At 36.1% G+C, this 12,556-nt stretch overlaps 1 protein-coding gene across 1 annotated transcript in view; it reads right to left on the reverse strand.

The window, feature by feature from the left end:
• Positions 1–3,885: 3,885 nt before the first annotated feature.
• asic4a (acid-sensing (proton-gated) ion channel family member 4a) overlaps positions 3,886–12,556 on the reverse strand; it is a 138,147-nt gene continuing 129,476 nt past the window's right edge. Inside the window, exons 7-10 of the mRNA XM_079821095.1 lie at positions 12,457–12,548; positions 11,731–11,810; positions 11,374–11,493; positions 3,886–6,849 (exon numbers count right to left, since the gene is read on the reverse strand). Of these exons, the coding sequence (XP_079677221.1) occupies positions 6,733–6,849; positions 11,374–11,493; positions 11,731–11,810; positions 12,457–12,548 (409 nt within the window). The 3' untranslated portion in view covers positions 3,886–6,732. The remainder of the gene's footprint in view (positions 6,850–11,373; positions 11,494–11,730; positions 11,811–12,456; positions 12,549–12,556) is intronic.

A 12,556-nucleotide genomic window follows, 5' to 3' on the forward strand; every position in this document is an offset into this window, starting at 1 on the left:
TTTATTTTCAGGTCAGATACTCTTACTAACGCCACAGATAAGACAGTTAATGCATATATTTTTCCGTGACCATCACTGCGGCATAAATGAAAGGTTACAAATCAAGACACAATAGGTTCCAAATTAAACATCAGTCTTGAGGAGATGCTGTAAATTTTCACCTCTATTTATATGTCTTCTCTTTTAGAGCCCGTAATTACACACGCTGCCTTTGGGCGCACAGTGAACCTATAAGCAAAAGTCAGCTAAAGTCAGCAGTATCTAATTATATAGGACTCATTTTACATCAGTGGAGTTTCTCCATCTTAACTTTTTCCCAGCAGTTCACTTTTTATAGCTGACATTGACATTTATCAATTTACATCCAACAATCATGCATTTTTGTCATTCCAAATATTCTCTCTCTCTCTCGTTCTCTCTTTCTCTCTATCTCCCCCATATACCATTGAGTGGGTTGTTACATGTGTAGTTACACAAATATTAGAGCTGTACATACTATGCACCAATGTGTACTTACACTGGGGTTACATACTATGTACACATCAGATGTTACCATGTAAGTTCACAGGTATTAGGGCCATTTAATATAAAGTGGGACCTAATTTATGCACCTCATCATTTCAAACCTGTCTGAGTTTGAAGCTCCTTTCTTCTTTGGAACATAAAATATATTATGAGAAATATCTGGGTTTTTGTTTGTTTGTTTTTCAGTTAATACAATGGAAGTCAATGGTCACCAAAACTGTCTGGTTACCACTTACTAACATTCTTCAAAATATATATTTTTATATATTAAAAATGTCTTGTTTGGAATGAAATTAGTAAATGACAGAATTTTGGGTCAACTATCCCTTTTGCCTAACAATTGCTTAAAAATTGTTAATTTTGTGGATTTCTAGGTAACACTTTAGAATTCTGTTCCGTCATTAATGAATAACTACACAGGAACAAATGAGTAATGCACTATTAACACTCTAGTAACTACTATTAATTAACAAGAAGCTCTAATTAACAAATTAATAGTGCTCAGTTGAATGGTAGTTCACTATTAATCAATAACTACTTTTTTTTCATACCTCACAGAGGACTACTAAGATACAGATTCATAATTGACATGAATAATGCATAATGTATAATTAATTCTAAAGTGAAGGTCATAGTAAGCCACTATTAATGACTAAAGTATTACCAAATCCTTTAGAAGTAATTACTAATTATTGGGATCAGTATTATAAAGTGAAAAACTCTGTAGTAGTGACTGAAGTCATTGTAAGCTTTTAAGGTTTTTGTAAGGTTTTGGATGGTAATGACTCAAGTATTACCTACTCATTCAGAAGCAACTACTTATTATTTGGATCAGTATTCTAAAGTGAAAAACACGATAACTTCGTATAATAATGACTGAAGTCATTGCAAGCTTTTGAGGTTTTTGTAAAGTTTTGGATAGTAACGACTGAAGTGTTAATACATCCTTCTAAAATAATTACTAATGATTTGGATCAGTATTCTAAAGTGAAGATCATGGTTGGTAACCCACTAGTTATTACTCAAGTGTTACCAAATCCATCAGAAGTCATTACATTGCATTACAAAAACCTTAAAAACGTACAATGACCAAAGTCATTAATAGAGAGTTGTCATGTTTTTCACTTTAGAATACTGATCCCAATAATTAGTAGTTCTTTTGGAAGGATGTAGTAACACGAGTCCAAATTACTATCCAAAACCTTACAAAAACCTTAAAAGTTTACAATGACTTCAGTCATTACTACAGAGTTTTTCACTTTAGAATACTGATCCCAATAATTAGTAATTACTTCTAAAGGATTTGGTAATACTTTACTCATAAATAGTCGGTTACTATGACCTTCACTTTAGAATTAATTATATATTTATTCACATTAATTATGAACCTGTAGATAGTAGTTCTTAGTAGTACTCTGTGATGTATGAAAAAAAATTGTAGTTGATTAGCTAATAGTGAAGTACCACATTTAACTAAGCACTATAAGGTTTAGGGGTGGACCCTAATGCTACATTTTTTTCTAAAAATCATGCAAAATCGCCACCTCGTAAAATAGTTCTAATGAGATTAGGTTGTAAATAACACGAAAATGTGTATTGTTTGAGTTGTTTAAAGCATAATTTTAGCCTTCTGGTTATGCATTACAATGAGTCATTAGTTTTTATAAATAATAAGGACAAGTGAACATTATTTTCCATAGTAATCTGCTATGGTAATGAACCCAGGACATTCAGTTAAGATGTCCAGCATCCTCAGTGGAATCATAAGCCATCAAAAAGCGCACGGTGTGACGTGCGTGTACCTTAGTGAACAACAACAAAGCAATTAATTTATCAAGATTTTATTATTGGACTGCAGTACGTACCATCGTTACATTTATAAAATGTGTTCTAACAGAAACCACGGCCATAACAGCAGACCTTTGTACAAACTATATTATGTGTTCTCTGTAGTCTGGTATACAGTCCATTAGGTTCTGGAGTGTAATGGGTAATTAGCCTGATTAGTCTTGATGCCTTTAATCGTGTGGAAATCTCAACAGTCTGTTTGCACTATATGTTGCTTCAGTGCCTCGTTTTATGGGCCCCTCTCGGAACTAAATGGTGCTCTGACTGGCAAAAGCGGGTGGAAGGGAACCGCATGTCAAAGTTAAAGCAGCATAGCACAGTTTTAAAAATACACACAGAGCTCAACGTTGCCCCCATCAGTCCAGGATGGAGCTGACATGTGAAAATGAATTAATATTAGATAAAGCAGGGGTGTCCAAACTCGGTACTGAGGGCAACTGTCCTGCAGAGTTTAGCTCCAACTTGCCTCAACACACACAAAGTTTCTAGTATGCCTGGAAAGACCTTGATTAGCTGGTTTAGGTGTGTTTAATTGGTATTGGAGCTAAACTCCGCAGGACATTGGCCCTCCAGCTAGGAGCAGAATTGGACACCCCTGAGTTAAAGAAATATTACAGTTTTCTGGATAGATTCTACATATTTTCCCAAACTAAGCTCAATTTATTTAACCAGAGGTGGACAGTATAATATTTTTACTCTACTTAAGTGCATTTTTCAAGTGTCTGTACTTTATCAGTGTTTTTCTTTGTAAAAATATTACTTCACTACATTCCAAAGAGTAATATTGTACCTTTTACTGCACTATGTTTCATATTGAATATCGTTTAATACTTAATTACATTAAACATAGTACTTTCTTACTTTTACTCAAGTAAAAGTAATTCAAAAGTTTTACTTGAGTACTAGTAAGAAAGTACTACATTATTCATGTTATTAAGTTAAAATTACTTTTATTTTGAAATGTAGTGCAGTAAAAAGTACGACATTACGCTTTGGAATGTAGTGAAGCAAACATCTTCCAAAGAAAAACACTGATAAAGTACATATACTTAAAATGTACTTGAGTAGAAAGTAAAAATACTTTTCTACTGTCCGCCTCTGTATTTAACTAATAACATAGAACTAACACAGCTACCCAAACTCCAGGTTTATGCTAAATTCAGTACTGAAGAATCAAGATGGCTTTAAATTCATGAGTGTGAATTTACTGAATTGGTCCCACTTTATATTAAATGTTTTAACTACTATGTAATACAATTTCATCATTCAATACAATGCACTTAATTACATGTTTAAAAAAATACCTTTACTTAAACACTTTATTTTAGAGTCATTGTTTCATATGTTAAATATCAATAACTCTAAATTATGGATAATTACATGCAACTAACCCTAAACCAACCCCTAATACTAACCCTATACTAAGTACATGTAGTAACTTAATATTACTCAGTACTTAAATGTATAATTACAGTGTAACAAAGACACCTTAAAATGAAGTGTAACCAAAATACCTATAAAGAGCTTTAATTTATTTCTGGAATTACACTGTTGACTCTTCCTTACACATTAACCCACCTTTAAACCTACCCATTCCACCAAACCTAGCCCCAACCTGATCCATATCCCACCTCAATAGCAGCAAAAGTGTTTTGCAACACTATGAACATGTACCGAAGGACATAGTCAAACACCTAATGTAAAGTGTGACCCTGAATAGTTATTCAAAGAAATTCAACAGACATAATGCATTCTGGGATTTATCCACATCATATAATGATTTCTCAAGTTATGGATCCAAGAAAAACAAGTTGTAAATGTTAAATACATTTCATTCCAGTTACTTTGTCATTCAAGTTGTTGTTAAAAACGTTTCATCCCCAAACAAACTACTACACAACTGAATTTAGAAATGGAGAATTTGCTGGAAGAAACACTATAACAAAATGTGGGGGATTTTCAATGCACTCACGCACCAGCGCTACATGGTGGAATTGGACATTGTCCCAAACCACAAGTTGCTCTGGTTGTTCCTGCTGTGCCTCCAATATTGCTCTCTCTTTCCCCTCTTCCTACATCATGTCATATTTCATGCCCATCATCTCTTTCACCTGTAGTGTTTCAAGAAAATGATGTAATTTGTATGAAATCATGTATCAGTGCAATACATTTAGGAAAAGATAGCTGTGTTAATTGCTTAACAACTGTGTAACTCATTGAACTCAGTTTGGAGAAATGCCTAATTGGTGTGCAAGTATCTTCCTTCTGATGCAGATCTGCCTGCTGGATTGCACAAAACACCTTCAGTTGCTCTATAGAAGACAGTTTCCATCCTAATAACAAGGATTATAAAAGATAGTCCCTTTTTAAAAAGACCTGTGAATTGTGCACACACAATTGCATTTCAACATTTTGGGCAATTCCTTCTGCACAGACAAGATAGGCCACAAATGCAGAAATGTACAACTGTACAAGTACATGAGGTTGACAGATACTGCAAAATCAAATCTGAGTGATTTGTTCCAGTGCAATTCTTGGACAACTCTTCTGGTCTCACTGCTGACAGCACAGTTATTTATGACGGTAAACTGTATTATTATGCATAACCGGCTCAGTGTGCCATCAAGACCCTGCCTGGGAACCTTTAAAAATGCCACTGTGATACAGTTTTACGAATATTAAAAGCCCATATTAACCATGATTACTTTTATATGGATTGAATATGTGCAAAATGTTTTGAATATGACATACAAATATGAAAAGCATTCTGGAAAACATAAAAATGACGATGCCAAATCTTTCTTGCTGATAGGATCTACCAAACAGAGCGACTAATCTATAGAGGATATACAGCTCTGTCATATATAAGATACTTCTGTAGTGGAGTACAAAATATGCATGAGAAAAGGATATATAACTTTTGCTTATTTTAATAGCACAACCTTTAAGCCATGAAGTCTTATGCACATCATAAATTAGAAATGAACCCAATAATAATCAGACATTGATCAGAGAAGAATTGAAATGTCTGATTACAAAGTAATGCGTGTCCCAAAAAAAAACAACAACAAAAAAATTATTAAAGGTGCTACACAGTTGACTTACAGTAATACTGGCCATATCGGCATTTATGATATTAGGACTGTATAGCGAAAATTTAAAAGTTTTTAGTCTATGAATTGTCAGTGCTTGCTGAATTTCACACACAGAAAAGTCGGCGGTTTCTGTTTGAAATGCTTTGCACATCTGGCCTTTTGTCAAAAGAGACCGCTAGACATTTCACAGCTAAGAACCCTGAGAAAAACTCATCGACCGACTTTTAAACATCTAGCCATATGCTGCGGTGCATCAGATTGCTCATAGTTTGCGAGTATGCTGAGCAAACCCGGTTCATCATTCTCTATGGGACTGTTGCACTCTGTCTCATTTAAAAGTGAAACTAGGAACATACGGTCTGTTTTATTAAACACTTTTGGGAGGTCTGGGAGAGTGGATCCATCAGCTGATGGATGGATGTAACTAACCTTTTCCATATGGTTACCGCAATGGCTTCCTCTAGTGGGCTTACTGTACTCATCATTTGGCTCTCCGTTGGGAAGTAACCTCACAAGAAGATTAGGTTGTAACTGCTAATGACACCCATTACCACTCACACGTTACATCTCTATAAATAACATTACAAAATTGGTGGATTATTCAATATACTTTAAGTTAAACCATTTGAGATAAAGGAAACATTTACCAGACATATCCAATAGAGATGGATACAAATGACTTTTCTGAAACACTTAAACTATTCTACACCGTCCCCATGATTTCAGTGAAATACCAGAGTTAAGATATTCTCTCTTACCCTCTGGACCCTAAGGGTTGATAGCCATGATTCAAATACATCATTTACATTTGTAGATTAATCGGAATTGTAATATTTCACAAGAGAAGAATTCACAGAAGAAAACTAACAGCTGACAAAATATAAAGTAAGAACGTAATGCTTCAAACAGGATCTGGAGTATAAAGTGGCTCTAGATGTCATGCAGTCTATGCCTTGATATAGTAGAGGCCCAATACCAAGGTATTCGGTGTAGAAATCGTAGAGTTCCCACTGATGTCATTTCCTGCGAGAGGAGGGGGGAAAGGACAGGATTTTAGAGAGTCTCCTGCCGGACCGTAATGTCAGATCCGTGTCTGTGTTCGGTTCGAAGCGAGGGTTTAGAGTTCGACTTTGGCTGTAGCTTTAACTGGTGACAGCGAGAGAGATTAGCGCTGAGATCTTAGGGTCTTTCACTGAGCCCACCTTCAGCACTGAGAGCACTCTTTCTGCAGACGTCAACAGCACAAGGCCTGCCGGGCGGCTTCCTAGCAGGCAAAGTCTTCGAACACTCGGTGGTGGGTACGGTGGTGATGATGGTGATTTGGGAGGATGGTGTTAGCATAAGCTGCCTCCGAGTGGCTCCGGCTCATCTCGTCAGAATCCTGGCAGGAACAAAGAATGTCAGATGGGATTCTGTGAGGATACTTTAACTCCTACATCGTACACACTATTCCATTGTGAATAAAACGCCTTGAATGACTAACGCTGTGACTCATTGTCTAATCTGTGGTGTGATAAAGAAATAGTCACTCGAGGCTGAGAGTTACAGTGCTTTATCATAGTTAAACCCCTTTGACCATAATAAACTCAATGTTATACATGGTCTTCAGTGACTTATTGCATATAAAAATGCGGCAAAAGTACAGTGATTAAAGACAGCAATTTGTTTTAATTAATTAGATCACCAAAAATCTTCTGACGTGTAGTCACATTGATATATTCATCTATAGGCTGTAATAAATTAAAAGTTCTGTAAGTAATTTCAGCTGCTTCCTATTAGACTGAAATAGGCTGCCCCTATCTATTCAACTTTCATTCCAAAATCTTGTCACCAAAGACATGAGGACAGGGGTTTTCAAACATGGTCCCGGGAATCCTTGGGCAGTAAAGGAGGCCCATGGAAACTTTCAGAAAAAAAAAAGTATACAGTACATTCTACTTCAAAAGGTGAACAGTGATGTTTTTAACATGTTTTTGAAAGAGGTCTCTTATGCTCACCAAGGCTGTATTTATTTGATAAAAATACAGTAAAAACACTAATATTGTGAAATATTACAATTTAAAAATGACTTTTTTTCTCACTCAGATGAATCAGCATTTTTGAACAAATCTCTTGAATGAATGATTCAATGACAAATACATTTTTAACAGTCACTTGTAGCAATGTAATAGATAACCCTCAATCACTATTCCCTACTTTAGTCCACTAACACAGTTCACTTGAAGTAGTGAATGAAAACAAGTGGGTGAATTTGGACAGCCGCTGTGTGTACATCGGCTGTACACTCGACACTCTATGAGTGCATTCAATAACGTCCACTATGGTTTCGGACACCACTACAAATGGCTGTTCAAATAAGTATTTGAACACCTGTCTATCAGCTAGAATTCTGACCCTCAAAGACCTGTTAGTCTGCCTTTAAAATGTCCACCTCCACTCCATTTATTATCCTAAATTAGATGCACCTGTTTGAGGTAGTTAGCTGCATAAAGACACCTGTCCACCCCATACAATCAGTAAGAATCCAACTACTAACATGGCCAAGACCAAACAGCTGTCCAAAGACACTAGAGACAAAATTGTACACCTCCACAAGGCTGGAAAGGGCTACGGGGAAATTGCCAAGCAGCTTGGTGAAAAAAGGTCCACTGTTGGAGCAATCATTAGAAAATGGAAGAAGCTAAACATGACTGTCAATCTCCCTCGGACTGGGGCTCCATGCAAGATCTCACCCCGTGGGGTCTCAATGATCCTAAGAAAGGTGAGAAATCAGCCCAGAACTACACGGGAGGAGCTGGTCAATGACCTGAAAAGAGCTGGGACCACCGTTTCCAAGGTTACTGTTGGTAATACACTAAGACGTCATGGTTTGAAATCATGCACGGCACGGAAGGTTCCCCTGCTTAAACCAGCACATGTCCAGGCCCGTCTTAAGTTTGCCAATGACCATTTGGATGATCCAGAGGAGTCATGGGAGAAAGTCATGTGGTCAGATGAGACCAAAATAGAACTTTTTGGTCATAATTCCACTAAACGTGTTTGGAGGAAGAAGAATGATGAGTACCATCCCAAGAACACCATCCCTACTGTGAAGCATGGGGGTGGTAGCATCATGCTTTGGGGGAGTTTTTCTGCACATGGGACAGGGCGACTGCACTGTATTAAGGAGAGGATGACCGGGGCCATGTATTGTGAGATTTTGGGGAACACCCTCCTTCCCTCAGTTAGAGCATTGAAGATGGGTCGAGGGTGGGTCTTCCAACATGACAATGACCCGAAGCACACAGCCAGGATAACCAAGGAGTGGCTCTGTAAGAAGCATTTCAAGGTTCTGGCGTGGCCTAGCCAGCCTCCAGACCTAAACCCAATAGAGAATCTTTGGGGGGAGCTCAAACTCCGTGTTTCTCAGCGACAGGCCAGAAACCTGACTGATCTAGAGAAGATCTGTATGGAGGAGTGTGCCAAAATCCCTCCTGCAGTGTGTGCAAACCTGGTGAAAAACTACAGGAAACGTTTGACCTCTGTAATTGCAAACAAAGGCTACTGTACCAAATATTAACATTGATTTTCTTAGGTGTTCAAATACTTATTTGCAGCTGTATCATACAAATAAATAGTTAAAAAATCATACATTGTGATTTCTGGATTTTTTTTTTTTAGATTATGTCTTTCACAGTGGACATGCACCTACGATGACAATTTCAGACCCCTCCATGATTTCTAAGTGGGAGAACTTGCAAAATAGCATGGTGTTCAAATACGTATTTTCCTCACTATATATATATATATATATATATATATATATATATATTTATATATATATATATATATATATATATATATATATATATATATATATATATATATATATATATACAGAATATATTTACAGTATAGTACAGAAAATGAATCACTGTATGATAAAAGCATATAATTTGCATTACTCTTATGTGTCGCCTTTGAGAGAAAGACGCATGTGTAACAGATGGAGCTCATTAGAAAAATGTGTGCAATGAATAGGAATATTTCCATGCGTCGAAATTTATGCAAGACATATATTTTAGAAAAATAAGTTTAATGGAATCTTGATAAAAAGTTTACAGGAAAAATAAATGACAGTAATATGTTTCTGTGTTCAGACAGAGGACTGATGTGTGTGATACTGCAGAACATCACCTCTGACCTATTGGAATGATCTTCTATTTTTCTTTATATATAATTTAGTGATTTTTTTCCTCTACAACTGTGACAAAGAAGCTATATTTATTTTATATTGCATACCACAGTGTTTTATATTCTATTTAGGATATACAGTATACTGCACTTTACTGACACAATCTGGAGCATATACTAAAATAAATGGGGTTTTTTTGTGTTTTTTTATCGTACAGTTTTTCTCAGTCACTTTGGTACATTTCTCGAATCATCCTCGACATTTGCAAAATAGTAAGTGCATTTCTCAAAACAATTCGTACAAATAGCAAAACACCATGGATTACCTGCAAAAGCCAGTCTCTTGCTCAAAATCCTTAGTTCATCTCTCAAAAGTAAATATCTGTGTCAATGAACATGTCAGTGCCATCAGAATGACAAGTCCTTGTGTCATTGTGTACGGATAAGACGGTCAAATTGCTTAGTCATGTTGTCAATATAACCGTGTACACTGGAGGGATGTTCTGATGTAAATATGGCTAAAGTTTTGATGACAATTATTGTAAATTGTAGGTTATACCTTAGTGTATGTGGGAGTTTGATTGCAAAAGACTGGACAAGATTCACATTTATGCTTTTACTGTTTGTACTGTAATTTGTTGACAGACCATGTCATTGCGATACAGAAAGGAAAAGACAGCACTGCAAAGCACAAAGAAAAAAAAGAAAAGTAGAAATGTGAACGTCTAATGGAAATGTATAGAAATATGCTTGACATATTATGACAACGTGTTCAACCATTTTGCATGTAAAGACTTATGCTATGAACTAATGGCTAAATGTTGTGGGGGGTAAGACTATTCAACAGAGACCCATTATAATACATTTTGATCAACATGACCTAAGCAACTGATAATGTAGGAAACAGCAGAGAATTGTACATAATCATTTGCATGGATGTACCAAAGCATTTGCAACTTGTTCAAAGAAATGAGAAACTGTTTTTTTGATGTGCACAAATGACATAATGATGTGAAGATTGAACAGGTAGTTTTGAGAATTTCAATTCTGATCTGAGAAATGTACCAAAGCGACTGAGAAAAGCTGTAAAGTAAATTAATAGATTTCTCTACCAGATGGACAGCATAGGGACTGTTGCCTCTATAGAAAGTTGCTTCTACTACTGTAGTACAATATTAAACTTAAATATTTGGGCAAATTTCAGTTTTAAGAAAAAAAAAATTAAGAATGAATTGTTGTATCCTTAAAACCTCAAAAAGGGGCATTGATTCAGCCCATGTCATCAAAATCTCACTCCAGAAGGCAACCCTGATACTTGACACATTACTATAGAATTGAAGGACACAGGTAAGCATAACTTATATATCGCGCCGGAGTTAAAGTTATTCAGATTTCAGAGCCGGAACTGTCAGTTTTAAAATGATTGAACAATCTTAGGTCACGACCCTCTGGCCATGCTGAATCGAATTAGTTTTGAGCACACTCTATTTCTCATGAATATAATGTGCTCTGCCAACATCTGTGTTCTTCTTCCATGAGCAGAAGATCGGATTGCAATAAGAACAAGGGAGATTTGATTCAATCCTGGTCTAAGCAGACAGCCTGGCATCCCAATCATAGCTCAATATCCTGCTGCTGATGTCGTATTTCCCTCCGGGCTTTGTTCCTATTCACAGAGTTGATCTGTGCTGCATCCTAACACTAGCGCTCCAGAGATTAGCATGTGGCTCACCTTAGCTTTCATTTCCTCGAGGTTTACCGTGGCGACTGTGCTGGCCTGTTGCTGCTGCTGGGTTTGCTTTTTGTCATCTCTCTGTGGCCTGAGTACACGCTCCAACCTGTGTTTGATCACCTAGGAAAGTGAGGGGGAGTGAGGGTGAAGGGGGCAGCAGGGAAAGTAGGACAAATGAGAGCTATAAACAGTTTTGCAGCATCAGCATTTCTGCTGCTCAGCTCAGAGGTCCAGTCTTATCTGTTCTTATGGGAAATACTGCTCACAATGGGGGGAAAAAACAGTGCAGGAGAAGAGCTATTGGTTAAAAATGAATGATTGTGGAAGAGGCAGAGTTCCGAAACAATGTATGCTTACCTCATATACATAATCCAGAATCTCCAAAATGGTAAGAACGCTGGCTCCTATAAAAAGACCCATCTGCCCGCCAATGTCCCCTGAAAGCAAAAAAGACAAATAAAATTTTTGTTTCCCCTCATGTGATTTGCCATTTTCAGACCATTTTACTTTTTTAATATGCCATATTTCTGACTGAAACAGTGGTGGTATTGCTAACTGAAACTATTAAAATGTTTTTTGATCATTGAAATAAAGCTGAAATAAAATAAAATGTAAAATATATAAGATGACTTAAACGATTTGATAAAACTGAGATTAAAATTAGAAACGTAGCCATGACAATTAATGTTAAAGTTAACTGAAATAAAATGAAAGTTAAATAGAACTATTAAAAAACTTTTAAAGATGGCAAAAGCACAAATCAAAATTTAAAAAAAAAAAAATACTTAAAATGAAAACAAAAAATATACAATATAAAAATATTTCAATAAATACTATAATAGCATATACATAACACTAAAATAACACTGGACTAAACAAAAACAAAAATGAGTGACCTAAGTAGCTAGGTAGCCAAGAAGCAAGTAATTTATGAGAATACAATATTGTACAAAAACAAACTTTTTAAGTTTAAATAATACATTTATATTGACAATAAGCTAAGAAATGCTCCAGTTCAGATTCACTGAAAATGACTAAACAACGTTTACAAAGTGATGTGGTAAAATGAAGCATGAGACCCACCTAATAGTCCTGCAACATCATATGCTTTTTTCTGTTCTATTGTTTCATAATTTAGGGCTTCAAAGAAAATGTCCAAAACAAGGAAGTTGTCTCTAAAACA

Source organism: Gobio gobio, assembly GCF_949357685.1.
Source record: "Gobio gobio genome assembly, chromosome: 7".
NCBI classification, from domain to species: Eukaryota; Metazoa; Chordata; class Actinopteri; order Cypriniformes; family Gobionidae; genus Gobio; species Gobio gobio.